Here is a 26,434-nt window from a genome sequence, read left to right on the forward strand (position 1 = left end):
TACAGTTGCCTTCTCTTTCTGAGGCCAGAAAAAGCAGCAGGTAGTCAGTTAGAGGACTAGCTGATGTGTCCCTCCTCCCAGAGGGGAGTAGGCAAAGGTGTCAGTACATTAAAGGAGTTGGGACTGCACCATTAATTCCAGGCCAAAGGGGGGAGCATAGAGAAGAAGTTGAATCGTGAGTGCCGATGAGGCGAAGCTGCACAGACACACGGATCCACCGGTGTTAGTCAGCATGTTTTATTTTCAACCCGGCAACCTGGCTCTCCTGAGGATGAGATAAGGGCTGGTGCTCCACTGATGGTAAATGAGATCCTCACAATATTATCAGATATGTGGTGGAGAAACATGTTATCTCCCACCTGTTCCAAAGCCAGATTTCACATCCAGAGTAAAATCAATATTTGATGGTTCACACGTGGATGTACTCTTCCGGTTCTGTCTGTCTCTCCTGGGTCTCTAGCAGTTAGACTCTAAAGAACTAGTATAGATGAAAGGCTCAGTAAATTACAGCCCAGTCTGCTGGCTCATTATATTAAAGCTTGATCCAAAGGCCTCACTGCAGCTTCTCCCTCTCTGCTGTGCGAGATGAAAATAAAAGCACCAAGGTCAAGATGTTTCAGGTCAGAGCTGTATTGATGGAGAGCTGTGTCAATGTTGCACTCGGAGTGAAATTTCTCCATGTGGCACCATTTATCAGATATGATTTTCTTTTCCCCATCCACATGTCTGCTTCAGTGATTTAATACCAACCCTCTGAGAGTTATAACCTGTGGTCATTCATGGAGCTTTAAGGTGAGTAAAACTGCAGCAGAATTCTGGCTATGACAGGAGGTAAGGCATATTGTGTCTCCTGTTGTATAATTTAAAGATGTGATAAAATAGGTGTTTAAGTGAGTCGAGTCCACAAGCAGGAAAACTGACCTCGTGATGTGTTTTGTAAGGGGGGAGGGATTTTACAGTACTTTACTTCAGTGGCTCATTCACAGCCGTACTGCAGAGCGCCAGTAGGTGCTAGAGAGGAGGAGGGAAAAAAATAGAAAAATGCTCACAGGGTGAGTAACTCTCATATGATCGGTGGTTGCCATGGCAACCAATCCCAGCAGTCAGCCCTTGGAAAGTGAGTCACATGAGTGACTCCAAATGAAGGAGGCAGGAAGCATACTGTTGTCAATTGATGCAGTGTGTGTGTGTGTGTGTGTGTGTGTGTGTGTGTGTGTGTGTGTGTGTGTGTGTGTGTGTGTGTGTGTGTGTGTGTGTGTGTGTCTGTGTCTGTGTCTGTGTCTGTGTGTGTGTGTTTTGAGGGTGTCTTGTGATGGAAGCAGATAATTTCCCCGGGTTAGCACATACAGCATTGTTAGGATGGCCTTAATGTTTAATGTTTATTAATCTTTTATGTCAGGGAGTGGAACATGATCACAGGAGCAGTTTCTCGCAATCACTGAACACCTTCACTGTGACAATCTGACACATAATTTTCTTACGCTACGGTGATATTCAAGAAGTTGTCAGTGGAAAAACAAACTGTTACTCCTGCAGGATATCTTTCAGGGTCTCACACACTAGTAGCACATTGCTTCTCTAAATATTCTAATCCCTCAACCAGTATCAATGTGTCCTTTTTTGACACACCTTCAGAGGGAGGATGTTGTTGCTATGAGATGAAACACCTTTGTCCAGACTGCACCTGCACTATTCATCCACAGTGTCCAAAAAATATATAGGATTAGACTTCCTGACACTTTAAATTAAAGGGTACCCAGAGTTGACAAACCCATTTAGTTGTCTGAATAATGAACAATTACATGTAAAATAGCAACAAAACTAAACTAAACAATAAAAGGTCATGCAAACTTCTCTGTTAGTTAAAATAAAAAGCCACCCAGTGAGCCGGAGAAGAAATATGGAATGTGGTTGCTGGTGTCAGAGAGAAAACTGACTGTGCCACGAAGTGTCTACAATTGAGAAACGTCCATTAGGAAGCACTGTCTTTTCACACCTATTTTAGTCTACATCATTTTGGCCAAACTGCAAATTATGACATTTCTATTAGGTATTACCATCAAGCACTGCCTTATGAAGGTAAACTGTGTCAGGGTAGTAAATATGAACTGTCTGCATATTTCTTATACTACTTCTGCAGATAAGATGTATAATATTAATAATAATAAATAAAAATATTAAATAAAATGTATTAATAATAGTCAGTGAGTACTATGAATGATAATAATATTAATAATAATAATAAATAATAATATTTATGAAAATATAATAAGAATTGTCATTCCATTATAAGGGCTGCTGAGTATCTTGACCAATCCAAATACCATTTGCAAAAGCATATTCAATCTATCTGTTTGATACCTGAATGCAGTGCACTTGTGTGATGCTCTTATTATCGTCCTGGGAACACTGCAGATGTTTTTTATCAACCGCTGACGTGCGCACGAGCTGATGAGTCAAACCTGCGTCAGACTTCGTCGTGACTTGCCATAGTAATTTCTCCATACTATGGGGGGCTCATTTATCCCACAACACACAGCCATAAGCACGTGGAAACCAGAGGTGTGGGCACTGGTATTTTTTGCAGAGCTGCAGAACATCGTTAAAGTGATAAACAGTTGCAATAAGCCATTACCTGCACACGTTAATGTAATTAGTAAACAAACTTGTGGCAGGCGTCGAGCTCCTGCGTCAGACTTTACGCACCATGCGCCCTGTGTGACTAGAAGCTGATTTCGCATCTTTGCGCGCAGTGATGTTGTATACCGGAGACAGTGCCTGAATGAAGAGACCGTGCACTTTGCTTTGGATTCATAGTGTCACGCTGACACGGACGCTACAACCAGTTCTGTACATTACACAAGGTAAGAATAACGTTCTTTTAACCATTTTCACAATTTGATCAATTTCGATAAGTGTGAGTTTCTCTGACAAAAAAAATAGGATTGTCGTAAATCGCTAATAACCAGCGATGCCCCCCAAACGTATTAGCTTGAGACGAATGTCAGTATTCACCTCATCACCTGACAGATGGGGATTTCACCGCAACATTGACGGTGAACGTCGCTCATGTAATCCTCCGTGTTTCACGACGCCGCTCCATGTGTGTTCAAATCTGCCCCGAATATGACATATTCTGCGGGGCTGCTGATCACCTGCTGACTTTGTATTGGGGTTGTTTGCATCTTCGCAGTGCTAGAATTATGTGATTCATTTGACCTTGACAAGGCATCAGAGGTTATATCAGAGTCAGTCCTGAAGCTATATGGGCCTGTGTGTAACGTGTCTGAAGGATGCCTGAACATGGCCATGCGGATGCTGTTTTGTACCTGTCAGAATCATTGTGTTGTTCATTACTGAGTGTATAATTTATGACACAATTTTCTGTATGTGATGGCTGCCTGATTGACACTGCAATAGATCTCACAACAGACCATCACCTCCAGCCTTGCCACAGTCTATCAGTTCTGTCACAGCAGCTCCATGTTATTTGCAGCCGACCCTCAGGATATCACGTTTGTCCGTTAGAAGAAAGAGGAAGAGATAGGCGACCACTGAGGCTGCAGGGATGGGATTTCAGTTTTGCAGGAAAGGGCCATTGCTTAGCAACCGGATGAGATGAAAGTGGAACAGATCTTTGTAGGAGAAACGGAGAACCTGTGCTGTTACATCATCAACACTAAACTGTCAGCAGGGAATAAGGAAGCATATAAATACAAGAACACGCAGCAGAATCACACATCTGCCTCCCTGGGGTCTGGGACCATCACTCCCATTTCTTTGAAAAGTAAATACATAGCCTACTTCATACTCTGCAGCACCTTTCCCTTTGCACTGATGTTCTCTTGTTTGTTTTTTTTAAAACATATATCATATACAAAGTAAGCCAGCAAGGGGGTAAAGAATAGAGCCCTCTTTTTAGCCCACCCACAACCCCTAACACTCCTAATTTAATGCATTTTATTCTCCTCAGTATCCTGAGTATCCACCATGTTTCCTCTCCACTCACCATTTTTCCTTCAGATGGAGATTGATAAGCGAGTCATAGTCTGTAACACTGTCTTGCACTGTACGTGAAGTCCTGCTTTCTAATGTGCCATCTGTGTCAGCACTGACTGTGAAACTCTGATTTCTGCATCAACATCGAAAACTTTCACTGCACATGATAAGACAGTCAGAGTGAGAATCCTATTGGCCATTCGTGTGTGATCCGCTACAATCATCCTGACCCAATAGGTAGTAAGTAGGACCGTTTGTTACTAAGCAACATTTCCATTCATAAGAAAAGTAGGGCAAAACAACTCAACACACCGTAAAACCCCCCAAACTCTACAGTGTGGCCGAAGAATGTTGTTTGCAAACATGCATATCATTGCTTCACACCTCATTTGGAGAGTGTTCGATGGTGACTCAGTATCATAGCTGTAGACTGCTGTGGTCATTATTGTTCTGGGCTCTGCGTCGAGCTGTCAGCCTCGGAGCTGCTGCGTGTCGTGACTGTAGGGGCTCAGCGCCACTGTTTAGGAATGTGCATGCTGTTGACTGTGAATTCAGTGGGCTCTCGTCTCCAGATCAAACACCTCTGGTCTCTATTCTCTGCTCTTGAGCTGCCAGAGTGGAAAGTCAGATCTGGTTCATCCCAAACCTGAAATCTGTCTTCAAAGTAGAGCTGGGCAATATATCGATATTATATCGATATCGTGATATGAGACTAGATATGGTCTTAGATTTTGGATATCGTAATATCATAATATGGCATAAGTGTTGTCTTTTCCTGGTTTTAAAGGCTGCATTACAGTAAAGTGATGTCATTTTATGAACTTAACAGACTGTTGTAACTGTTCTATTATTTGCCTTTACCCACTTAGTCATTATATCCACATTACTGATGATTATTTATCAAAAATCTCATTGTGTAAATATTTTGTTAAAGCACCAATAGTCAACACAACAATATCGTTGCGGTATCGATATCGAGGTATTTGGTCAAAAATATCGTGATATTTGATTTTGTCCATATCGCCCAGCCCTACTTCAAAGTCTGATTTCTGTCATTTTCTGCTCCTGTACAGTAGCTGCTTTTTGGGCATTTAACCAAGATTGCCTGCATCATTCACTGTTGAGATGACCTTTAGTTAATTAGGTAATGTGAAATAAATGCTAACTGTCTTTGAGGGTCAATGGTCTCGTCATTTTGAGTGTTTAATGCAAATTTCCATGTTCATTTAAAGGGATTAGTGTTAACGGGGTTGCCCACAGTGTTTTATAGTGAAGGTGGGCCACCTCGCCTGAAATGAAGACCACCTCCTCTAACATACATGCTATTTTACTTAGGAGACACTATTTGAATGGGAACTTCACCAATTTTACACACCAAAGTCTGTTAACACGTATTAGGGAGTACTACTGTTTATGTGAAAACAGTTTTATAAAGTCTTCTCAAATCCCAGGTCGCCTCAGATGATGTCACTTGAGTCAGTGTCAGTTGGGGCTGAAGACTACAAGTTTTAAAATGAAAAAATGTGGGAGAAGGGAGTTAGGAAGAAATGAGCTCTGCTTGAGACTATATTAGCCAATATTAGCATAAGAACTGAATCTCCGTCCAAACTGTCAGTGGTCGAGTTGCATTGTGTGTAATGTTGATGCCAGGTTTGACAAAGAAGAAGAAGGCATGTAATAAAAAAATGCAATATCTCTTGTTTTGCCGCATCGATTTTGACACTTCAAAAAAATAAATCAGTGTCTCAATTTGTTTAGCCTGTTATCTACTAGTGATCACAAGACAAGATGTGTCAGAGTCTGGGTGGCTTACCGCCTCTGCTAAAACAATAACTGTAAAACTCATTTATGCAAGAGAATCTGACATTCAGACCACACTAGTCTTATGTTGTTATCTACACCAGTTTCCCTCTGGGAAGGCACTGCACACAGGATTGTTGGATTATTAGTGGATTGGATTTGCAAAGGGCCTCTAAAAAGGGGACGCATACCGGAGAACTTGGAGAGACTAACTTTCCAGACAGGTTTTTCTTTTCAGGAGCACTGGACTCCTGGACTCTTTCATCACAGCTCCTGAAATCTTAAAACAACCTGCAGTCAAGACATTGAAGCTGATGAGAAAAAAATATGTTACATTAATAACCGATGAAAGATGTGCTTAGAGGCTTTAGTTTTATTGCACTTCTGTGTTCTCCTGAGAGCAGCAGTCCCATAGACAGACTGTTGCGGATACTGCTTTTCATGCTGTTCACATGACTCAACTTTAGTATAAAGGGCTCTGCTGTGAAATGGATTGTAATTCAATATTTGTGTCTTATTCACCATAATGAAGTGGATTACTGAAATACTTCATTCATGGCTCTAAAGTGCTGACGTTTTACTGCCATTTTAAGAAACTTATGTAGGCTGCCAATTAGCAAACAGAAAAAGCAGAGCACATGATTCTGAACCAAAATGGTTAAAGTCACTGGTGATGTTATTGTAGATGGCTGCAGTTAGTGATTATTTTCATTAATGTGATTATTTTCACTAATGTGATTATTTTTTCTAATAATCGCTTGGTCTATAAAATCACTCTTTCTTATTTTTTGTCCAACCAGCAAATGTTTTTGTTTAAGATCAAGCTAGAAAATCAGAACATATTCAAATTTGAGTAGCTGAAACCACAGACATTTTTTATCCCATACACTCAATTAAAAAGCTGTAAGCCTTATTTTTACATACATTTGATGGTTTAGGAAGAAAAAAATACTTTAAATTTTGTGTTTGTCTCCAACTATTTCTCTTCGCAGATTGAAGGAAAAAACACAACTTTCTTTCCCTGCTTCCTCCTGATCTCCCTCTTGTCAGTCTCCTCCACCACCTTCATCTTGAAGGAGCTCCGGTGTTGCAGCCATGCCAAAGAACACCAAGGTGACCCAGCGGGAGCACAGTAATGAGCCAGTCACTGAGTCGGTGGCTGACCTGCTATCCCTGGAGCACCCCATGGACTATAAGAGCAGTCAGATGAGTATGGGTTTGAGTCCTGGCTCTACCGCTCCAGTGAAGGCCCTGATACCCTCCCCTGACCCCGACGCAGAGGACGGCAGACCGGCCTGGAACAACAAGCTGGAGTACATCCTGGCCCAGGTGGGCTTCTCTGTGGGCCTAGGTAACGTCTGGAGGTTCCCCTACCTGTGCCAGAAGAACGGTGGAGGTAGGTGGATGGATGGCTGTTTTGGTGCATTTTAACACTTCAGTGTGTGAATCACAGAAACTCAAATGTTTTGTGTATGTGGAAAGTGTAGAGACACTTCCTGGGGTTTGAAGTTGATTCCTAATTGGGACACCCATAGTGTACATGTGTCCCCTTCAGGGTGCTGAGTGATTGTTAACAAAGAAACGTGCTGACTTAATGCTGTTAATGATGTCATTTTTTTTTTATGAGTGTAAAATCCTCAATTTAATAAGTGGCCAGGTGGTAGTAGTTAACTCAATAGCATGTAACAATTTTGATTCTATCCTTTTGTTTGAGCATGAGATTTGCATTTTCCCGTCCAGTCTTGTCCAGGATACTGTTCTGAGACATGATTTGATTGAGAATGCCCACTGGCCTCTGTCATTAACGTGAAATTTAATACTGAATTGCTCTATCTCATAAAAGCTTAATTTGTATCGCATTACAGAAATAAATACCTCTGCGATTTCAACTAATCCAACTTATTTTCTCCACCAGTTAGGGACCGTTCGGTATTCATGGAATGGACCACCGGAGGAAAATAGGGGAGGGTCATGTCTTTTTATTCTTTGTTGAGGGGAGGGACACCCAACGTTTTTTTGTCTGGGGGGGGGGGTCACCCAACTTTTGTATTCATGAAAACAGCAACATTTCAAAGTGGCTTGTTTGGTGAATATCTTTCCATGTAGCTCTCAGTCTCGGCCCCCCATCGCTAGCAGATGGGTCTGACCCAACAAAAAACCCTATAGCTAACTGCGCCACCTGTTGCCAAAGTATCGTCACTGACATGAAGCTGGAATATAATGAAGCTGACTAGCTCAAAGGTGTCACGTTGCCTAGCAACAAAATATTTGTTGAAATGCAGAAATGCTAGGAACATAAACCATGTCAAATGTAAGTAACATAACATTAATACATGGTTGAATTTCTGGCAACTTTCAAATGTCTGACCCATCCTGTGTATCCACAGTAGCTGCAGGCATTGCCCTGTGATGGCAGGTCATAATCCTCGCATTCTTCACACTTCAGGCACCTACCGCTCTGCGCACCCATGGATGTATTAAGAGAACTGGATACAGCGTTTGGCGGGAAGCCCTGTTCATTCCAATGAGAGTGCTCAAAAGTGCATAAAGCAATCATGGAGCTCAGATCTTCCGCGTTGACTGGCCCATGACGTCATGATGGACATGCGCACTTCTTTCTCGTGTCTCTTACAAGTGGCAAACTCATGAACTCGCCGTTTCATTGTATAAAATATTCACGAACGTTAAACAACAACGTTCGTTGTTCCTGATTGTTTACATGCTTATCTAAATAAACGATGGATGTATTTAGACAACCAAGGAGATGTAATTATTATGTCGTGCTACTAGCTAGCGTAGCTACTAAGGTTAGCCTGCAGTTTCGTGAACAGAGCTTCTCTTAATAATATTCATGGCTTCATATCTCATCCACTTTACAGGCTTTACAGCATACATACTATGGATGTATTAATAGAACACATGGTGAATTACAACCATAAGCATTATCCATTATTACAGTTACAGGACCTCGGGAGAACAGTTATATGAACATGCGCAGTAATCTGCTCGCGTCCATTATGCACGTTCATCATGGTTAGTTTAATAATTCTGGATTCGGCGATTAGTAAATGTTAAAAATGTTAAAAATGTTAAAAATGTTAAAAATGTTAAAAATGTTAAAAATGTTAAAAATGTGACTTTTTAAACAAGGACCCTTTAAGTGTTCGGGCTGGTAAGTTTGATGTACCCCATGTTTTTAAGTTTAATAAGTTTCTTTCGCCATGCAAAATCTATGGGGAAAGTTTTTCTGGGCCAGAGGGTGCAGTTACACCGTTATCCGCTAAGCCCATGGTGGCTTTAAGACATGGCGCTCTTCCTGGGGGCTTGTGCACCAAGGGGGTAAGCTTTGCTTCAGAACTCGAACCTCCTATGGCGCCATTTTGATGCTACAAAGCGATCATCTCCCGTTAGCATTCCATTGACTGCCATTCATTTTGACGTCACTTTGACAGCGAATAACTTTACATCTGAAGCGTTTAAAGACTCTATTTGTCCATTGTTTATTTATAAAGAAACACGACAATGTATAAAAGGCTCCATTACCTTGTACCTCATGTTATGGCTCCATAGCGGACGTTTTTGTAAAAATAGGCTAACGATTGTGTCATAACCAAGTGACTTACTGTCGCATAGGAGAGGAATTACCGTATAGTACAGGAGAAGCTCGCAGGCAGTTTCGACTTACATGAGCTGTTTAAGTTTAATTACTAATGTTAACTAGCATTTTAGTTAGCAATAATTAGCCTGTGCCCATGTTATCTCCTTACATATACCTACGCTCTCTGTCTCTGAAAGAATGGGAATGATTGAGATTTCTCTTGGCACAGCTACCAGAAGACTTCCAACTTTCAGACAGGTTGCTCACGTCACTTTTACGTCGTCTCTCTCAGTTAGAGGCTGCGCAGTAACACTCAGCGCTCACCGGAAAAGTACTTCTAATATCCTTCACTGGTCTCCGTCCAGAGCAACGGGATCTGTTGGTCCATTATATACTGTCTATGTTGTGCACACCACGTTTATCCTTCTTAACCTTCTTTCTTGCAGGGTAGGGGGAGTTAAATAAGCCTTGCGCTGTGACTTTCGAGTGGAGAGACTGAGGGTCCTCTAGAGGGCACTAGCAAAGATTCTAGAGCGAATGTGATTTCTGGCGCCAATACGTACTCTTCAAATATCCTTTCGGTCCCGGTGATTTGAAATCATGCAAACGATAGCCTTTTCAAGGCATTTGAGAAGGAAGGAGTTGTGGCATGCAAGCTCCCAAATTGACGCTCATCTGAGAAATGGAGCTTGGGATAAAATATACATATATATATATATATATATATATATATATATATATATATATATATATATATATATATATATATATATATATATATATATATACAATGACTGAGGAAGCCTAGTGACAAGTAAATAGCTACCAGTTCATGTGTTGTGTTTGTTATTACCCAGTGTGCTTTGTTGGTCTCAATGTTTTATTTCATGTGAATACTAGTTTACTAGAGGAGTAACTTAGTATTTGAAGTAATGCAGTAATGCAAGAAGTGTGCATTTAGTTTCCATGCTTATTGTGTTTCCACAACTATGTTAGTGAGTAAATCTACTGAAATGGTCACCATAACAGAGGAGTGTGATGTGTAAGATGAGAAAGCAGAGGTTAAGTTATGTATGTCATGATTGTAAAAAACAGTGGTTATCTGTTCAACTTTGCCAAGTGCAAACCAGTACACAAGGCATCAATAAATTATTGGGGAGGGTCATGCCTCTTCTCCAATCATTTTGGCGGGTCATAGAAAAATGTATTGCTGGTGAAGGGAGGGTCAAGTCTATTTTGACTAAAGATCCCAAAACTCCTCCGGTACCCCCTTAAATAAATAACTTACAGTCCCTTAGTCAATAAGTACTGTTATGTATTTTCTGTTACCTGTTGTATCTGACACAGAACTAACCCAGTTAGTCTTACCAGTTAACATTTCATCCAAGGACAGACCATTGTAGTGACAGTTTCAACCACCTAAAACGTTGCACTTGTCCAAACTGCCACAACATTTCGGCACGGTACAGACAGAATTCTGCATTATTCTGAGCCATTGATGATTTGCTCAAAAGAGTTAGGATAGTGAAAAGAAAATGTTTACACACTGCAAAAAACACTTTTCTAAAATAATGACGTGATAAAGTTTGCTTTTATGTTTGTTCAAATTACAATGTTATGTATTACTTATTCATTTTTTTGCAGAGAGTTAGATGAGAAGATTGATACCTTTATCCCACATGAGAGTGGTATCAATCTTCTCATCTATCTCTTGGCAAGAAAGAAAAAAGATAAGATCCCAAAATGTCAAACTATTCCGGTGTACCATCTTTAAGAAAACTAAAAAAAATCAATCACAATCAAAATAATGTTATATAGCTAGTCTGCAACAAAATGAAACACATGGAAACACAAAAGAACATGTTGACAGGTGTGAGTCTGCCTCAGTGGAGCATTGAAATAACTCTAATTTATCCTGTACTACAAATAAATAATTTAAGTCATTAATTTGAACTATCTTGCTTGTGTCTCCTGGTGGAACTTGCATAATGTATGTTAACATTTGTCTTCACTGCAGAGCACACTAGTCCAGACAAGACAACAGTACCAAGTAAACCTTTTTGATGACCATTTAGCCTCTGAGAAGCATGAATACCTGCTGCAAATTTCATTCAGGAGTCTGACCATTAGTATTTATTGACCAGATGGTGGTGCCAGAGAATTTTTTGACTTTTTTTGTTATTCCACGATGACCCTCTCAAGGAGGTATGTGGACATAGTTGCACTTAAAAAAACAAAAAACACAAATAAAGTAAGGGGACAGCGACATGGATTGGTCAGTAACAGGTAAATATGATAAGAAAAAAATCGATAAACTGTTAAATATTCAGTAATTACTTCCAGTATTATTTAACCAATTTAGTTAGATTAGTTAACTCTTTGATGTTCTTAATTTGTCTCCATAAACGTCTGTCAAACATAAAGTACACAATTTTACGATTTAGTCACGTAAATATCTCTTCTAAGAAATTGACAGATTATGACTAACACACCTACATTTACACAGATTTGCTGTGTATAAACAGCACACACAAAAAACAAGTCAGGCAATCAATCAGTCTTAAATAGTCTGCTGCTGCTACACTATAGACCTCATTGTGCCAATCATGAAGATTGATATCCTAGAGTCTGAGGTTAACCTGAAATTGTATGTAGTCTGGATTGATATCTCTATGATTGTGCCATTAATACTTTAATCCAGAGAGCCAGAAGAGAGGTCAATGTGTTGTTAAAATGAACAGGAATCATCCTCTATGTGACCACGTACTGAGCTAGTTCTGATCCCCTCACCAACATGTTTTGATTTCCTCTTTTATGTGTGTCTGCTGCTCAAAATAGACATCAAAGATCAGTGAAAATAGGCAGCAACACAGAAGTCACTTCTTACGGTCCAGATAATAATACCACTGTGTAACACAACACTGTGTGCCTGTCTTTGTTTCCTTTGTCTGCTGCTAGCTCTAATAGCCACTCACGACGTGATCAGTGTTTTTGATCAAGTTAAACGTCATCTGTTTTTAGTCTGGAAGCAGGCTGCTCCTCCCAGCTGTCCGTCAGTATGAGCCTGTGCTCTCTGGCTGTGGATGGGTTTGTCACCATGGTGCCCCTTCATGTCCTGACGTAAGCAGGACGGACTGGACCAGGCTTGTTGTCTTTGAGTGCCTGCTGCTCTCTCTCTCCATTGTCCCTTCTGCAAAAAAGATGAAGTGGTGAATGGCAGTTGACGATGGAGACAAGGAGGTAGGGAGGACGATGAAGTATGAGAGGGAAGAGAGGAAGAGAAGGGAGGGGAATTAGAGGGGTGGAGGATAATAAAGAGAATAGACTCCAAAAACAAAACCTAACAGAGAATTTGGCAATGTCACTCCTGCTGTTTTACAATGAGCTTTTTATCTTCACTATACATGAATTTCAAACATTCAGATAACCAAAGTTGCTGCACTCTCTGCAGTAATGCCTCTTCTCTCTATCCCTCCTCTGTCTCAGGTGCATACCTGGTGCCCTACTTCATTCTCCTCCTCCTCATCGGCATCCCCCTGTTCTTCCTGGAGCTGGCAGTGGGACAGAGGATCAGGCGTGGCAGCATCGGGGTGTGGAACTACGTCTGCCCACAGCTGGGAGGCATCGGGGTTTCCAGTCTGATGGTAAGCACCAACATCAGCCCGTTAACCAATTAACTCATCATACTGGTCGCGCATTACAACATGCATTTATGATTCAAGTGGTGGACCGACCAACATTGCCATCTATAGAAAGTCCTAAATATAATGTCAAGTCAAGTCATTTAATTTATTTAGCACATTTAAACGAACAACAGTTGACCCAAAGTGCTTTAGAGGTAGAGCAGGGAAGGCAGAAACAGTATGCATTGAAAATACATAATCAAGTGTACAAGACTCCATGAATATAATAAGGCACAGATAAAGTCAAATAATATAACATAGAATAAAACAACAATAGAACAAAAGGAATTAGAGGGAATTATGTAATGTATTAATGATGTACAGGTCAATCTGTTATAATTATAATTAAAACATTGTCTCGGCCAGATTGTGACCCCACAAGTGATTACTGCCCAGACACCCAAACAGTTGAAATATCAAACACTAAAACTAACACTATGTAGGCTTAAATGAAGGCTTGCTAACATGGTTTGTACGTTCATTCACAAGGTCAGCATGAAATTGTGTCAATTACAATTGAATCCATTGGTTTTCACAGGGGAACATATCCATTGGTGAAGTAGATTGAGAGGGATTTATTAATGACCTACTAATATCTAAAGTCTTATTATTAGTGAAAAAACCCATGACATCTGTTTTCCAGTCAGTCATTGGGACAACAAACGTGCTGTAGAACTCAGTCTACTGGTCTCTGCTTGCTTGTGTTACTTCCTCTTGTTTTACAGCAAGCGGTATGCAAAGACCAGCTGTCATAATCTGTCCCCATCATCTGCAGGAGTAGTGAACCATCATGCACCCATCCCATCAGCATCATCAGCCTAAAACAGTCAGTCAGTGATCTACTGCGTCAGTATTTCTCTTTGTCAGTCCTTCAATAGGGATTTCATCAATCTAGTGCAAAATAGGGGAGGGAGAGGCCTGGCCTGGGGCATTAAGGCGTGTGGCAGCCTGGATGTGGCAGAGTGAGATTCAGCAGCTATAAATACCTTATTATAGAGGACCCCAGCCTTGGCTGCTGCTGAGAGCAAACAGCTCAATAATTTATCCACACTCTGACTTCAGCTGTGTGCTCAGCGTCCGTGCCCTCTCTCAAGAAGAGGCGTTCACCTCAACAAACTGCAGGCTGTTTGTCCCCTGTGCTGTTTGTGTATGTGTGTTGTAAGATAGTGATTGTTTTTTTAGGAGTTATAAGTATTGCTGTTTTCTCTCATTTCCCCTCAGGTTTGCGGTTTTGTGGGCCTCTACTATAATGTGATTATCGGCTGGAGCATCTTCTATTTCTTCCAGTCTTTCCAGTATCCACTGCCTTGGGCTGAATGCCCCATCCAGAGAAATGGATCCCTAGCCAGTAAGTGCAAAACACAATGCACCGCACAACACAGCTTCAACTATACAGAGATATGCGGCAAAAGACAAGTGCTCATACAAAAGAGCTTTTTTTTGTAAAGCCCTCGGCACCATGTATCACAATCACAATCACAATCAGTTTTATTGGCCAAGTATACTTACATACACAAGGAATTTGACTTTGGTAGGTTTGGTTTGGTAGACTACGCAGGGTGGTGCATAAAGCTGTAGAACGTGTCTTTGCATTGAAACAGCTTGCCTCGCTGTGGCTCTGCAGTCAAGCAGCAGTGCCTCTGCAGGCTAACGTGTTTGTGCTGTCTCTCTACCCGGGATGGCCCTGCAAGTCATTCTACAGAGCAGCTCTGTTGGCGAGGCCTGTCAGATAGTATGACCCGGCCAACAGTGTCAGTACCTTGAATGGCTGGCAGCAGGTAGCCTGTGGTGGAGGCATGCAGGTTCTGGCAGAGTAAAGCGCATCAACTTACATTAACATTAGAGGGCAGGATGTCGACTATGCTTATGATTATGGATGCAGCGGGGATGCTGTGGAGCGTCCAACAGGATTCTGTTGAAATATGTGCAGAGGTGGAATGTACAGTAACTGGGTACATTTACTCAAATTACAAAGTACTTGTACTTTATTTTTTCTACTTTGTACTTTGCAGATTAAAGGTACCCTGTAGAGTTTTTGTAGCACTAGTAGTGCTATAGAGCAATGTTTTAATAAGTGGGTCGCGATTTTGCGTTCATGCGCATAGAGATGCACATACACGTGCATCTGGGTGACATGATACATATTCCTGCCAATGTTTTTACAATATTCCACTGAACAAAAGGTGGCAGTAATGCGCCAAGAAACACAGTAATTCCTCAGCAAAGGCAGGGAAGAAGAAGGCTGTAAGCTAGTAAACATGTAAGCAAAAAAAAATGTTTTATTAGAAAAGAAATGCACAGGACACCTTTAAGATTTTACATTCAAAACATACACTGAACAGTCTCCTTAAAAGAAGGTCATATTTGTCAAAAAGTGGAAAAAATCTAATGATTTCAACTCTTCTCTACAGTATGAATTTACTTATTTTAGGAGTCTTCAAGAAATCAGTGTCAGTATCTTGAAATATGAGAGAATAATGCAGCATTGAATCAAGAAAAATGACAAAATGAAAATAAGGCTTTTCAACTTGAATAATAGATTTAAAAAAGAGTTGTGGGGATGGAGATGTTTGCAGCACTGTTTATGCCATTTCCCTCCCTTTCCTCGTTGCTGTTGTAGTCGTGGAGCCGGAGTGTGAGAAGAGCTCGGCCACCACTTACTTCTGGTACCGCCAGACTCTCAACATCACCAGCTCGATCGATGACACCGGCGGCCTGAACTGGAAGATGACCCTGTCCCTTCTGGTAGCTTGGATCTTGGTCTGCCTGGCTGTCATCAAGGGCATCCAGTCCTCTGGGAAGGTACGGGGTCTCCATGGCTTCACAGCAGGGGCAGAGTAAACTAGAGAGATTACCACACCATATGAAGATGTACACAATAAATCATTTTAACAAAAGCTTTAAAAATCTATTTTTAATCGATGATTCTGCCATTTTATTCACTTTGCTAATGCTTTTCAGTCAAAGGTAGGTTTTCTGGGCTCCTGTGTAGCTCACCTGGTAGAGCGCGCGCCCATATACGGTGGCTCAGTCCTTGACGCAGCGGGCCCGGGTTTGACTCTGACCTGCAGCCCTTTGCTGCGTGTCATTCCCTTGTACTCTCTCCCCTTTCATGTCTAAGCTGTCCTATCAAATAAAGGCCTAAAAATGGCCAAAAAAATTATCTTAAAAAAAAGGCAGCACTAGTCTATTTTCAGATCTCATCTATATTATGGAAGAGAGACACATGCATCATTAATAAGCTTAATCTGTACCAAGCAAAGGATGCAAATGGAAAATGCTTCGTTTGGCAACAACTGCAACAACATCCTGTAATCTCGGTCCAGAGAGTGAGTCATACACCAAAGCGCAACATCCAGCCCATATTTCAATAGGAAAATACACGGATCGCCAAGGTCGGACACAGTTTTTTAAACACTAAACGTAGTAATCCAATTATCATCATGAGTACTGCAATGATTCCCGAAATACTGTAGGCAGGATTTTTGACTCAACTCTACAAACCTCAAGGAGTCCTCTCCACATTTGGTCAGATTTCCCAGACTCAGTGCCAAGCAAACACAAAGCATTTTTGGAATTGATTCATTGTGTGTGTGCTTTTGGTCGTGCGAGTGTGCGTGCGTCCGAGCGTGCATGTGTGTATGGTTGCATTTTGGTCCTCGTTCAATGTGTGAAGCCTCAGAAACACGTGTCCATGGCAACAATGGGCTTGACTTTCTCTCTCTTTTTCTTAGGTGATGTACTTCAGCTCTCTCTTCCCATATGTGGTGCTTTTCTGTTTCCTGGTGCGAGGTTTGATGCTGAAGGGAGCAGTGGATGGCATCGCTCACATGTTCACCCCTAAGGTGAGAGACAAAAGTGGCAACTCTAAAACAGGGTTGGCTCAGCAGAAATAGGGAAAACTTTTACAATAAAATTAACACAATATGTTATATTTTGCTGTGGTTGTCCACAGTGTAATTATGGTGTGCTGGAGGGGAAACGTTCGCTGATGTCTTGGTCCATACACTGTCAGTTAGCCAAACAGATATGTAAAATAAGTGACACTTTGTCTATGCAAGCTGCTCAGCTGTGGTTGATGGTTTTAGCTGCTTTACCACCAAGGCCATTCAGATCCACTCATGCATAAATGTCATTAATATCCACTTTGGTTTTTTTGTTGGGTTGATGTTCCCCTCTAGTGGTGACTATATATAATTACATAGAAAAGATAGAAAAATGTAACCTGTATAGCATCATATGATCATGCAATGTGAATTGTTGTGTAGTTGGACTATCTGCTGACATCAAATGTCAGTGCAATATATTACAACAGGGGTGAACACATGGATATATCTGTTACTATTACACTATGAATTATTCAAACTTAAAAGATATCCTAAATTAAAGATTAGACCAGATAAGATATTGTTTGTAGAAGTTGCACTTTCAGTTGCCACAGTTGCATGTGTGTCTTGTTGCATGACCAGCAATTACTCAAAACCACATAACTATATTTGTAATCCTGTTGCCAATTCCAAATAGGGGACTGACATGTAAAATAATGTACAAAACATGTTTTTCAGTTTGTTATATCAGGCCAGCTGTGATCATTCATCAGTTTGACTATTTCTCGCAGTAGCTTTAATCAAGCGTTGAACAGGGCAGAATACATAGAATATACAAAATGTTGTCCTGAAGCTACTTGAGGGCAAAACATCAATGTTCAAAGGGTTTATAAGAGGATAACTAACAATACACACGACCTAAACTTTAACATTTTCCTCTTCCTTTTCTCTAGCTGGAAAAGATGTTGGAGCCGCAGGTGTGGAGAGAAGCAGCCACGCAGGTCTTTTTCGCTCTCGGCCTTGGCTTCGGAGGTGTCATCGCTTTCTCCAGCTACAACAAGCGAGACAACAACTGCCACTTTGATGCAACGCTGGTCTCCGTCATTAACTTTGTCACCTCCATCCTGGCCACTTTAGTTGTGTTTGCAGTCCTGGGGTTCAAAGCGAACATCATGAATGAGAAGTGTGTTGTCGAGTGAGTGCGTCATACTTTAACAAACGCTACATGACCAATCTCTCGTTGGCAGCAGTTTTTACTGTTACGTTTTTACTCCCTAACACGTCCATCTTCTCCCCATCTCCTATTGTCCATGTGCAGTAATGCAGAGAAGATTTTGGGCTTCCTAAACACAGGTGTGCTGAGCAAAGAGCTCATCCCTCCTCACATCAACTTCTCCCACCTGTCCGCCCAGGACTACGCAGAGATGTACGGTGTCATTAAGACGGTTAAGGAGGACAGCTTTGACCAGCTGGGCCTGGACGCCTGTGTGCTAGAGGACGAACTCAACAAGGTCAGAGGGGGAGAATTCACAAGTTGAAAGAACAATGTGATTGTTAAGTATTTCTAAATAATCAGAGGTGTGTTACGCTATCAAGACGTAGTTTGTGTATAAGTGATGATGCACGTCAAGTTGTTCTTATATATCAAAAATAACAAAGACAGGGGAGGTTAAAAATATCATGATGTGGCAACAATTACCCATTTAATTAATCAATCAATCAATCAATCAATCAATTTGACAATCAGTTAATTGCTTGAGTCAGATGCTTTTCTTTTTTTCATATGTGATAGTAAATGAAATGTCTTTGGTCAGATAAAACAAGCAACAATCACTTTGGACTCTGGGAAATTATAATGACCATGTTTCACTGTTTTGTTTTTATTTTATATGATTAATAGTTTATGTAATATAAGAAAATAATTCAAGACAAATCGATAATGAAAATAATCGTTAGTTGCAGCCCCAGTTCCCTCTACAGAGTCTGTTATTTTTCATAGCAGGACATTTCGAGTCGAGTGTCGAGTGTTATTGCATTACATTACATTATATTACATTACATGTCATTTAGCTGACGCTTTTTTCCAAAGCGACTTCCAGTTAAGTGCTTTCAACCCTGAAGGTGCAATTGCCCCTGTACAATGACCACTTACCACAGGCAAAATACACAATATTTCCAGAGAAACATTTACTGCAAAGATCATTAAGAGGTCATGGCAATATTGTAAAGGCACCATTTTTACTTGTTTGTGGCCTGTGATGTAAGAATTTTTTATTTTAAGCATAATCTACAGTACTAATCCATTCATTTTAAGTGTCTCTGGGATGAGCACATCACCTTGAATAGCTGCACTATGAACCTAAGTGAGTGATTTTTCACAAAGGATCACTCAATTTAATTCAGCACATCATCATTAGCCATCGTTGGCCACCTTTAACCTCCATCTCCTTCTCTCTCTCCTCCAGGCGGTTCAGGGCACTGGTCTGGCATTCATCGCCTTCACAGAGGCCATGACACATTTCCCTGGCAGTCCCTTCTGGTCTGTCATGTTCTTCTTCATGCTGATCAACTTGGGTCTGGGAAGCATGATCGGCACCATGACTGGCATCACAACACCCATACTGGATGCTTTCAAGATACGCAAAGAGATCCTGTGTGGTGAGCTGACTTCTAATCTTCTTAATTCTGGTTATGAAACTCTGTAACTCATATCTATTGTGCTTAATGAAATTGAAGTGTTTGTGATTCTCATTCTTCTTCTCTTTCTCAGTGGCTTGCTGTATCATAGCCTTTCTGTTAGGCCTGCTGTTTGTGCAGCGCTCAGGGAACTACTTTGTCACAATGTTTGATGACTACTCGGCTGGTTTGCCTCTCACTGTGGTGGTGATCCTGGAAAACATCTCTGTAGCCTGGATCTACGGCACTAAGAGGTTACTCAACTGGATATGTAGATTGAAGCCATATTTGGATAGAATTTTTTAACGCAGCTTGTAGACATTTGCGGTGTCTGGTCAATTTGTGAAAAAAGCGCTGTTATCTGTTTCCAAACTAGCCATACTTATCTCTCTCTCCTTCATTCAAAAGGACGGTTCACCAAAATCCAAATACTTTTATCCATGCTAGCAGCTCAAGGGATGAAATCTGCAAAACTAATGTCATTCCCATCTGTATCAGCTGTGCTTTGTGTTTAGTGCTATTAGCAAATGTTAGCATGCACTGTTACACGGCTAAGCTAACCTGGGCTCGTAGAACAAAGAAACGGCCACTAAATGCTAATGTAGCTCGTAACAATTATATTGTCTCCTCTCCATAAGAATGAAACTAAGCTGGCCTGGATGAGTGTGTGTCTTTCCTACTTCTAGAGGGGGTTGTGCTGTGTTAACTGACTTACCCAGGGCTGTTTCAATTCACATTATATTATATATTATATCTATATATTATATATCATTTGCATACATTATTATGCAAATGTATGCACTATAAAGTACACAAATAATTAGTGCACATCATTTCTACTATCAATCCCACAATGCAATGCTTCACATTGTGACACTCACCTGTGAGTGATGATAATAAATACAAAAAAAATCTGAATTTGCTGCTCACTACTGAGTGTCCATTATTTAAAGAGTGAACGGACAAGGACACAGCCAGGGCAGATAACAACAAACAATAGAGCTTTTTCACAGCAGACATTTTGACTTGTCTTCAATAAAAAGCAAAGATGTAATTAATAATTTTGATGATGGGTGCAGTAGTCCATTTAAGGACTCTGGTATTGTGCATGTTTGCTCATTGGCATGGCCAACTGGGATCCTTAGATGGAACTCCTTCCCACTAATTCTTTTTCTCACTTCCTCGCAGGTTCATGCAGGACCTGGAGGACATGCTTGGTTTCAGGCCTTACTCCTTCTATTACTACATGTGGAGATTCGTGTCGCCAGCTGTCCTGGTGGTGCTCATCATCTCCACTGTCATTGAGATGGCCGTCAGTCCTGCAGGATACAACGCCTGGGTGGAGGCTGAGGTCTGTGTTCAGTGGCTCTTGGATAAACAAAGAATGAAATCACAACCATACTTGATTATTCCGTAAATGTCCTCCTCTTTCCTCTGTTTTTAAACCTCTATGTGATTTTCTTCATCCTCTTCTCTCTGCACTCTTTGTTTGCTAGGGCGCAGAGCGTTTCCAAAGCTACCCTCCCTGGGCTTTAGCCATGGCCTACTCTCTCATCGTGGTGGCCATGCTGCCTTTACCCCTCGTCTTTATTGTTCGCCACTTCAACCTGATCTCAGACGGCTCAAACAAGCTGTCCGTCTCCTACCGTAAAGGCATGATGAAGGACATCTCCAACCTCGAAGAACAGGACGAGCAGCGCTTCATCCTCAGCAAGAAGCTCAGCGAGGCTCCTTCCCCGATGCCTACCCACCGTGCTTACCTGGGCCCCGGCGGCACCCAGGAGATGACCAACACCAACTATGGCACCAGCACCAAGACAGGCTACCAGAACATTGGCTCGCCCGAGTCTGAGCTATGATCCACTGAGCTCATAGATCCTCCCATCCATTATACCCCAGCCTTGCTTAGAGAGAGGGAGACAGAGGAAGAAAGGGAGGAACAGAGGATGTCAAGAGGCAATGAAAATCCACTGTTGGTTGTTGCAGCGTTCATCACACTTTAACCCCCAGAGCTGAATCTCTCTATCCCCCGTTTTCTGCCCCTACGCTCCTCGCCTTTGGTTCTTCCCCGCCATAGGATCCGTGCTGCCAGTTGCCTATCAATCCCAGCTGTAATGAAGGGATTATGGGAATGTGAGTCCCACCAGATATGATGACATTTTCCATTTGTCAAAGTAAAAGGGGGGCAGAGAGAGAGGGACATAGACAGGAACAGAGGGAGGAGTGAAGCTTAGAAAGGTCCACTGAGGGCTTCGATACTACAAGCTTTGTTTTGTAATAAGCTCTGGCTGAGGTTAAGGTATGTGCAACGCTAAAATGCTTTACGTTGTACTAAACTGTGTGTTGACCAGTTTGGAGAAGGTTCTTTTTGAGACAGTTAGATGTTCCTAACATCTTATTATTCTGGTTCAGTTGTAGAAAATGATTTGTGGGGTTAGGATGGATGGAAGGAGACTCAGAAAGAAAACTTATTTTCATGATCAGTATCACCGTATGAGAACATTTGTCATCTAGAAAGCAAACGTATTACAAATGCATTCATATAAGTAGGTAGTAAGTCTTATAGTGTAAACAGTGTTCCAAGCACATTACATCTTTATTGTGCCTATCATGCATCAGCAATAATAACCAGTCAAAGTAGGGTCCTCATAAAACTGTGGATCTCCTTCTATCCCTACTTTCCCCACTGATGTAGAATACTGTACATATGTGTTGTGCAATAGTCTGAGATGTCACCGCAAATCGTGTATATACATCACAGAAGTGCAAAACTATTCGCTTCTTCATTTCTTCTCCATGAATACCGAAACACAGACACCCACTGTCGTTTTAGAGCATCTCTGAGCCTTAACACAGAGCAACACTTTTCTTTTAAACAACCTTTCTTCTTGAGAACTAAGGCTCTGGAGCTGTTGCCAACAGCACTGCACACGTTGTCTCGCTGCTGTTCCAGTCGCAGCTGGTCTAGACAAAGCTTTTCCATTTGAATCAAGCAATTTAATCAAGCAATTCCATTTTAATCAGTGCCCTAGAAGGGCAGAGGTGGCAGTACACGAGTAGAGATAAGCAGAGCGGCATCACGCTGGTCTGTCTGTGTGTTAATGAGGCAGACCTAGAAGGAATTGGAAAATGTGAGTTTGTGTACGTGCCTGTGCAAGTGTGCGTGCGTCAGTGTGTCGTCTGCCGCTGAATGAGAGCTCCCAGTGACCCTGCCTCTTTAAAAATAGAGCAGCGTTACCCAGGGTAAGCCGTGGCAACACACCATAGATACAGATCCTCTTCTGATGTGAAGGAGGAAGAGAAGAGTGGACATCTTGCTTTGTCTGCTCCACCTGCACAGCTATGTACTCAGCAATACACACAATATATTTTACTGTTGAGGCCCTACAAGAATATATCTCGAATATAATGTTTTACAGTGCATTGAGTAAGAGGTTCACTGCCGTGCCGTGTTTGGGTTTAATTGTTGTACATTCCTCAAATTGTAACCACTACAGATTTCATAAGCACTAAAATGTACACTTTGATGTATTTTTGTGAACTGAGGTGTGAAAAGTTTTATCCTTTTTTTTGTAAAAAAAAAAAATGTCTATAATCTTGTATGACAACGTATGTTTAGCAGTATAATATGGAAAATTGTGCAGTGATATAAATATTTGGACTAAGTGGTAATACACAGATTTCATCACTGGATGTCTCTGTTGGCCAGCAGAGGAGCCAATGACTCTCTGTCTCTCGTGGCCCCTCCCTGAGACAACACCAATACTTGAGACTGAACGGATGTATTGTGAAGCACAGTCAGTCACATTGTTTGGTGCCTGAACAGCATATCTGTTGTCTGTTTGCCTTATGCTTTTCTCAGTTTGGTTCATCTCATTCACTTGAGCACTTTAATTAGGTAGAGACCCTGGAGTTGTTTGTCAAGTGCAGGTTGGACAAAAGCTTTGTCAGTAATCACAAGAATGCTGTCACAGAACATGTATTGGTTAGTAATATTTATATATAGTGACAGATTGAGGGAGCTGACTGGAGGCACAATACACAAATGTATCAAAAGCCACTTTGTCAGACACATCTGGTTTCTTGTGTGTTAGTTAAGCAGATTGTTTTCTGTAAACTTTGAGCATTTTAACAATAATGTTTCATCTTATATTGTTAAGAGCGTGTTGATGCGTTGAATTTTTCCCTGTTATCACGCCAGTGTTGATTGATGCCATTGGATAGCTCCTAGGTCCTCCAATTTTACATAATGTAAGTCTTGACCAATGCCTATGCTATTACATGGCTCTTACTATCTGTTTAGGTGAAAACAAAACAATAGAAAAACAAAGGGATCTTTCCACACTAGTCTCCCCCTAAATCACAGGAAAGGTGGTTGCTCTCCATCCTGAATGCATTAGGATCTTACAAATGAACATGTAAACACACATTAGCCAGAGTATAGCTTGCTCAGTTGCTAAAAATGAGTGTGCAAAAACATGCAGAACTACTGTGATAACATGTACAAGAAACCAGATGTTTTTGGTCAATTGGCTTGCAACACAAATTACATAACCTCAGGTGAAGGCACTCTCCTGAACTCACCTGCAGCTTAAAAACTCTGACACACCAGGGCACATTAAAGCACATTAAAGCACATTTATGGAAGCACATGAAAGTGAGCACAAAGGAGTGAGCATGCCTTGGTGAGCAAGCTCCAGTCAATGAGTTAAAAATAGAGTGTGGGTGATCTGGATGATGAAATCTGTAGATTATGTTAGTTATGGTATAATTCCTGCGTCCTCCAAGGGGTCACTGGAGGATAAGTCTGCACACTGAAATGCACTGCCATCTACATAAGAAGCTAAACTGCACCATTATAGTTTGTTCTAACTATAGATTGATCTGTACAATAAATACATAAGAGGTGACAAACCTGAGCTTATACTGGTGTGGAGGAAAAAGCACAATCAAAACACATGAGTTCATAGAGTCTTTTGAAAACAGCAATATCAAGTTTAAACCCCTGGCTTATTTCAATACATGATGCACAGTTTGCCACATTTCGCCAAGGAGTTCCCACTTCTCCACACCAGGCAAAGCAGGTCTTGCCTCTAACATTAAATACACTGTTGAAATACTCTGCCCAGTGGAAAAATGTCTTATCATATTGTTTAAAATTTGCTCAGTAAAAAGATATTGGCATTTGTAGGCTATTGATATTGGATATTTATTGTTGAAAACTCCAACTCCAGGGTCTCTTTGTCTTGTCCATGTGTCGGTTGTGTTGCATTAGATACTACAAAGCAACTTCTAGATTACTGTAACTCAGTTGAATTACTGTGAATAACGCAACAAAAATAGAGTAATAGTGTTTTATTTAATTGTGCAAATAGTCTTTATGTGAACAAATCCATAGTTATATTTATAGTATTTAAGACATGAGATGTATTTAATCTGTACATATTGATGTACATTCTGATAAATCCACACTGAGTATAGTATAGCATATAGTAAGAGTGACCGGGTGTATACTTGAGCTGTAAATAATAATTGTATATTTTGATATATTTTTTGATTTTTGTACTGTAGGTAATGTTACTTTGCTGTCTATTGGTTTCTGTGTGTGTGGTTGTTCTCAATCAAAATAGCTGCGCGACTGTGTGTGTGTGTGTGTGTGTGTGTGTGTGTGTTTGTGTGTGTGTAAAGTAAGAGTATATGTAGGTTTTTGGTGTTTAAATGTGTGTTTTTTCTCCTCTCTCTGTTGTGTGCTGCTGATCTAATCCAGTAGATACAATCCTGTTGTTACAGTGAACTGGGACCACTAATGTAAGCAATCTCTGCTCTGTTTTTCTCACTGGAACTACAGTGGCTTCCAGCACAAAACTGACAACACAAGGAAATGTTTGAGTATATATAGTCAAACATTTCCTTCTGATTGTTCAGTCGGAATCTGTGTGTGAAGATTCAGGTTGTTATAACATTGATACAGAAACTAAAGTTCTTTGGTTGAAGAGAGTGATGAACTGTACAAAAATGATGAAGTGAACAGGAAATTAAAATAAACACTTTTATTAAATAGACTATGTTGTTTGTCTCATTTATTCTTATGAAAGTTCAAATGCAAAGATGTGTTTTTCTTTTCTGTTTTAAATTTTTTTCTTTTTGGGGGCATTTTAGCCTTTAAAGACAGGAAAAGGGGGAGAGAGAGGGGGAAGACATGCAGGAAATGGCTACAGGTCGGAATCGAACCCTGAGCCTATGGGCCTCCGTTCTACCAGGTGAGCTACCCAGGAGCCCGAAGATGTGTTTTTCAGGACAAAAGTTTAGTTTATTTATCCTGAAATTACTTAAAAAACAGCATTTGAAGTAGAGTGAGACCTCCTCCCTCAGCTCTCCTTCTCCCCTCTCTGTCCAGACCATCCCATCAGGTGAGCACGGGCATGCACCGGCTTCAGACAGTGACCTTTAAGAGTACTAGGCATTCATTTCATCCCAATGCTGCTGGTCCTCGTAGCAGGCTAATGTTGCCACCCGAACAAGGAGAGGAGCGTACAATAAACTGAACTTCTTTTTTTTTTACACAATTTAATTCCTATATTTACTGACATAGATAGATGACAATAAAGGCTCTTATCTAAAAGTTTATCCTTGAATTATTGCAGTCTTGAGCGTTTGGCCTATGGTAAACATAGCTTTCCCTGAAGGGATGTGCATGCGCATCTGCATGTGTAGAATAGCCAATAGGAACACTCTCTCTCTCTCTCTCTCTCTATGAAATGACCTAAGATTGGCCAAAGTCTCCCGTCACGGGCTAGATTTTCTAGAGCCTGAAAACAGAGCCAACAGGAGGTGCAGAAGTCTAGTCTTCT

At 41.0% G+C, this 26,434-nt stretch overlaps 1 protein-coding gene across 1 annotated transcript; it reads left to right on the top strand.

The window, feature by feature from the left end:
* Positions 1 to 2,543: 2,543 nt before the first annotated feature.
* slc6a17 (solute carrier family 6 member 17) lies at positions 2,544 to 25,645 on the top strand. Its single transcript, XM_039801414.1, has 12 exons — positions 2,544 to 2,864; positions 6,792 to 7,195; positions 12,884 to 13,041; positions 14,302 to 14,428; positions 15,701 to 15,882; positions 16,815 to 16,925; positions 17,861 to 18,102; positions 18,226 to 18,418; positions 19,373 to 19,565; positions 19,678 to 19,837; positions 20,772 to 20,934; positions 21,080 to 25,645. The coding sequence occupies exons 2-12, from the start codon at positions 6,895 to 6,897 to the stop codon at positions 21,440 to 21,442; spliced, it is 2,193 nt and encodes a 730-aa protein (XP_039657348.1). The 5' UTR covers positions 2,544 to 2,864; positions 6,792 to 6,894; the 3' UTR covers positions 21,443 to 25,645.
* The last annotated feature ends 789 nt before the right edge of the window (positions 25,646 to 26,434 follow it).

The sequence above is a fragment of the Perca fluviatilis genome, chromosome 5, assembly GCF_010015445.1.
Source record: "Perca fluviatilis chromosome 5, GENO_Pfluv_1.0, whole genome shotgun sequence".
In the NCBI taxonomy this organism is placed as follows: Eukaryota; Metazoa; Chordata; class Actinopteri; order Perciformes; family Percidae; genus Perca; species Perca fluviatilis.